This window comes from Helobdella robusta (genome assembly GCF_000326865.2).
Source record: "Helobdella robusta unplaced genomic scaffold HELROscaffold_43, whole genome shotgun sequence".
NCBI classification, from domain to species: domain Eukaryota; kingdom Metazoa; phylum Annelida; class Clitellata; order Rhynchobdellida; family Glossiphoniidae; genus Helobdella; species Helobdella robusta.
In genome coordinates, this window is record NW_008705028.1 from 177,175 (window position 1) to 182,800 (window position 5,626).

The 5,626-nt window shown below is 39.8% G+C and overlaps 1 protein-coding gene across 1 annotated transcript in view; it reads right to left on the reverse strand.

Moving 5' to 3' along the window:
- Nucleotides 1-2,416: 2,416 nt before the first annotated feature.
- The window catches only part of HELRODRAFT_177471 (hypothetical protein), a gene marked incomplete at both ends in the record, with an annotated part of 3,398 nt that continues 188 nt past the window's right edge, over nucleotides 2,417-5,626 (reverse strand). Inside the window, one exon of the mRNA XM_009025671.1 lies at nucleotides 2,417-2,854. Coding sequence (XP_009023919.1) covers nucleotides 2,417-2,854 — 438 coding nt within the window. The remainder of the gene's footprint in view (nucleotides 2,855-5,626) is intronic.

The following is a 5,626-nucleotide window of genomic DNA, read 5'->3' on the forward strand; positions in this document are numbered from 1 at the left end:
TCACTCTGCCAACTCGTAGCCACACTATCCAGTTCAGCTGCTTTTGAAAAACTATTCAGCGTTGCTTCACAATTTTTTAGTGTGCGCCGCTGTCAGACGTCAGATGAAACTCTGGATAAAGATTAAAGGTTTCTCTCTCTCTTTTGGGTTTGCTTCAGAGGTTTCAACGACAAACACACACAGCGTATATGAATACGCGTGCAAACCACGCATCATATACATTGCATATGATAGGTGGGGATCTCTTTGTATTCGAACCCAGTCATAGCAATAGCAAGACCAGGCGCCTTTAACCATTGAGCCATCATCACCGCCGGATAAGCTAATGTTTCTTCAGTCTAGAATTAAATGAACATACCTACTTAAAATTTTTTAAGTCAGTATATTACTGAATTTACTGTAAAAAATGATTCGACATGTTTCGTTTTTTTAATTTATAAATTTCATTTTAGCAAATGTGTATGATGTTTGATTTTTCTAACCGTACTCCATGTACGACCTCACCAATGGCTTCTATAAAGTTACAAAAGCTTCGTCAGAAAGGTGTTTAAAATTTCTGGCAATGACACCTAGCATAGAGTTCGCTTTGTCTACCTTCAAAACATGACTATTAGACTTCAATTTATCATCTACAATGACTCCAAGATCTGAAACTTCTTTAACCACCGGAAAATGAAAAGAGGCGTTACTATCCAAAATAGTGTAGGGTAAACACGGTTTGTTTGAGCAAATTTTTAACAACTGGCATTAACCTGTGTTTAACTCCAATTTCTAACTCAAACCAAACTATTGATTTGCCAATATAATATAATGCAGAAAATGGCAGAAAAAAGCGTTGAGAAGTTTTATTGAATTTCGCAATTTGGACAAATGTGGAAATTTTTTTTATTAAACAACTTTATTTTAAATTTAGATTAATTTCTCATACTTTACTCTATAAATAATCGTATATTTCTTCTTATCTATTTCTATATAATTTATGCACCGTATTGTATCGTTTTAAGGGTTTTTTATTTTAAAAATATTTGTAAGTAATTTTGAATTTTGTTTGTTTAATGTTGTTTTAATACTGACTTATTACAATTCATTTATTTTATCTTTTTATATTTTTTTAAATAATAGAATCATTTAATTCTTAAAAATTAGGAAGTTATTAAAAAACATTATTAATAATAATATTTTACATATTTTCATTTTCATAGTTTAAATTGTATGTATATTGCATTAAATTAGTGTTAATTATTTATATTGTTCAATATTATTATTTGCTTAAATATCCATGTATGTTCAATCCTGTTCATTTTATAATTTATTATGTAAAATTGACACCATATAAGCGAACGAATGATATCGTTTTAACAGCCACGTCTGAGAATGCAGCACTGATGTTTGAAGATTGGAACACCCGACTCGCCGGTCATGGTTTCAAAGTCAACATCAGCAAAACCAAAGCAATAAACACTGGTGAACCAATTCAATCCACAGCTACTGGACGATGGCCCTGTTCAGTTTGTAAAGCTGGTGTAGGTAACAATTCAATCAAGTGTCGGCATTGTAACCATTGGTGTCACAAACATTGCTCAAAAATAATTGGTACTTTATTTAAAGTGCCCAATTTTGTTTGTCCTGCTTGCATCATTCCACAACAGCAAATTCGAAATAGCAATGTCTTTAAAGCCATTAAGGTAGAGAAAGTCACATCGATTTAATATCTAGGGGATGTTCTAGATTGTACTGGAACAGCCTAAGCTGCCGTTCGAGCACGCATACGTGCAGCCTGGAATAAATCGCAACTCCTTGCCTTTATATTGATGCGGCGTGACATCTCACTACCACCTAGATCAAGACTTTATAAATCTGTGATACGTCCGGTGTTGTTATATGGTGCAGAAACGTGGCCAATGACAACCAAACTGGAACGACAACTTCACCGAACCGATATGAAAATGCTCCGATGGATGCAACGAATTAGTCTGAAGGACCACATCAAATCTACCGAAATCCTGTGTCGTGCTGGTTAGATGATATAAAGTACGAATGCCGGCAACACCGTCTGCGTTGGTTTAGTCATGTCAAACGAAGTCATGCAAAACTTCTCTTGCAGATGTTGAAGTACCTGGCACACGTCCCAAAGGCCGTCCAAAGAAGTCCTGGTCGCAAACAATTAAGCAAGACATGAAAGCTCTAAATTTAAATGAAATGGATACAATTGATCGTCTAATTTGGCGCAAAAAATTGATGGCAAAGAAAACAACGTCCTACCTCAGGAGAACTGGGTTTCTGAACGCTAAACGAAGATTGATACAGACTTTGGTATTGCTGAGATGGTGTCAGAGAACGCAGCCCAGAAGTCATTTTTCATCTCTTCTGATTCGCCTGTCTGTGATGCGTATGCAGAAAAAATAGTCATTGATTGCTATTCTAGGCGAAGCTTGATCCACATAAGACATGAATTAATCCTTTTAATATCCAGTACTTCTTGGGCTAGCGGTTCTTTGACAAAAATTCTAACACCATTTTTGGCCGTCTTTTTACCATTCCAGAATAGTTTATATTTTACATTGTTTGAGTTGATATGACAGACACCATTCGATTTCCATCGGGTCTCCTGAAGGCAGCAGATGTCAATTTTCATGCTGCGGCCAGTCAGTGATCCAACGTTGAGCGTTCCAAGTCTAAGTACCATAGAAGGGCCATTCTGAATTTTTCTGCAATATCCCTTCGCTATTGCATACTTTCTAGGGATTTTTAGCACCCCTTGACCACTTAAGGCCCGCTGGGGACTAGGGCCGTTGTTTTTGTTTTTGATGGCATAGAATAATTTGGGGAAAGTTTTTACATCCGGACACCCATCCTGACGACAAACACCAGTTATAAGCGGTGGGCCTAGCCTATTGCTCAAAAGCACGCAAGGCAGCGTGGATGCAGTTTTATGTCATGCCCAGGACTTGAAACCTTATTCTTGTTCTTAAAAATAATTGCAATACTACAAGAATCGATAATGAAAAGCAGTCATATTTTTTTGTTTATAAAATCGGTGATTGTAGGCACTAAAACACAGAATATATCGTATTTACTACTACGACTTTATCAAGAAGGTTAACAATGCATATACAAAATGGTGCAATAAAAAATTATCTAATGGATTCACACCAAATAAAAATAACAAGGACAATTTTAAACTCAAATACCATAGTGTTATATTACAAGCATAATATAAGCAATTTGAGAATGGCAGAGGCTTTATTAATAGAAAATAGAAACCCTGTAATAAACATCCAACAATCGGCTGTAACGATCCTAACAGATGAACTACATATAACAACAACACACGTTTAGACGACATTTTCCCCGAGATCGGGGGTTGCCGTTTGGCTACCTATGATGAAACCGAAATACCCCTCGACGCCATCCACATCTGTCACTCGCCTCAGTACCACGCAACCCCGCTTTCACTCTGTCCTTCTTCACCTGCTCTCTCCATCCCAATCGCGGACGACCTATTCCTACCACTCCTTCAACCTCGAACTCCAACGCTCGCCTAATCCCGACCCTTTCATCCCTTCTCAACACGTCCATACCACCGCAATCTCGATCTCCTTATCAATGTCACAATGTCCTCATTCAGTCCCATCATCGACATCAGCTCTGTACTACTCCTCCTATCCTTCACTTTAATCCCACACATCATCCTCACCATAGCTCTTTCAGCCCTTTGCAGTACACTTTCCTCCTCTCTCCTCAACACCCAAGTTTCAACACCATATACCATCGCTGCTCTCACACATGCCCTCCCTTTCATCTTCACTGACCATTTCTTTCCACACAATACCCCACCCAGTTCTCTAAATTTCATCCATCCCACACGAACTCTAGCCGTAACTGCGCTCAAACATCCTCCATCCGCGTTCAGCTTATCTCCTAAGTAAACAAAGCTTTCCACTCTTTCAATACCACCACTCAACCCCGTCCTTGCGTCCGTCCTATTAATCACAACATGAACACATTTCTTACATTTGAGCGTGCCTTCCACCTTTTTCAGTGTTCCCCTCACACCACTACATCTCTTATGCACCCATTTCTGACATCCTATACACAATACCGAGTTAGCCTTCACTCTCCTGTCACATACTATCCCCTAACCCTCAAATAACAACCCCTCCATTATGTTTCCACACACAGCATCCATCACATTGCAAACAGAAAACGTGATAACACTGATCCTTGATGCACTCCTACCCTTAAACTAAAAAGCTCCCGACAGGGCATAACCCACCACAGCTTTCCATTAACTGTCCCCATATTCTCAACCTCCTCTCAAAGCCCCTCTCCCACTACTTCCTTTCCTGGCTCTAGCATTTTCACACCCCTTTATGACCACAATCTCTCACGTCTCTTTGGCCCTTATACAACGGCACCAACACACTGTGTCGCCAATCCTCAGGTATACCTCATTCATAAATCATACTGTTAGCAATTTTCATCATAACTTCAATTCCTATCACCCCACTCGCTTTTATATGTTCTGCCACCACTTCCGAAACCCCTGTCGCCTTACCTAGTTTCATTTCTCTGTTTTCTCTACTTCCTCCATCGTCAGCTTCTCTATAGGTCCGTGTGTAACCGCGGATTCCACATCTCCATCCCACTCATTCTCTTCATTCATCAACCTTTCCATATGAGCTTTCCACACCTGAGCTTTTTCCTCCTCATCTATGCACAACTTGCCAGATCCATCCCGAACACATCCATTCCCTATAACATCTTTCCTATCCATCAATAACTGCTTTGCTATTTTGAACATTTTCCTCGAGCTCACATCAAATTCCATTTCCTTCATTAACCTATCTGATGCTTTCGTCATTGCAGTTGCCACTGCCTCTTTTGCAGCTTTCTTAGCCTTCCTATACTCAGACTCCGCTTCCTCCGTCATGTCCCTTCTCCATACCCTAAACCTCTCCTTCTTGACCTCCAAAACCCTTCTTATATCTTCATCTCACCATCACGTCTCACCATGCCTACACTTTCCTTTCGTCCATCTACATACTTTATCTGCCGTAGCCAACACACAGTCCCTGTATCTCTCCTAAACATCTCCATCCTTACCACTCTCCCAATTTTCAGCCACCTTCACTTCAAATGCCTTCCTCACCTCTGAATCCTGCAACTTCAATGTCTTTCTCTTTGCCACAAACTTATCCTTCTCCTCCTCCCCATTTCTTTTGATGTCACATCCATCACAACCATACTATGCTGCAGCATACCAGGTATCGCCTTCATATTCTTCACATACTTCCTATGTTTGGCCCTTACCAATATATAGTCTACCATTATATAGTCTACCACCTTCACTTCAAATGCCTTCCTCACCTCTGAATCCTGCAACTTCAATGTCTTTCTCTTTGCCACAAACTTATCCTTCTCCTCCTCCCCATTTCTTTTGATGTCACATCCATCACAACCATACTATGCTGCAGCATACCAGGTATCGCCTTCATATTCTTCACATACTTCCTATGTTTGGCCCTTACCAATATATAGTCTACCATTGACCTATGCTCCCCTGACCTATATGTAATCAATCGCGCTGGTTTCCTGTAAACCAGGATTCCCCACCACCATGCTA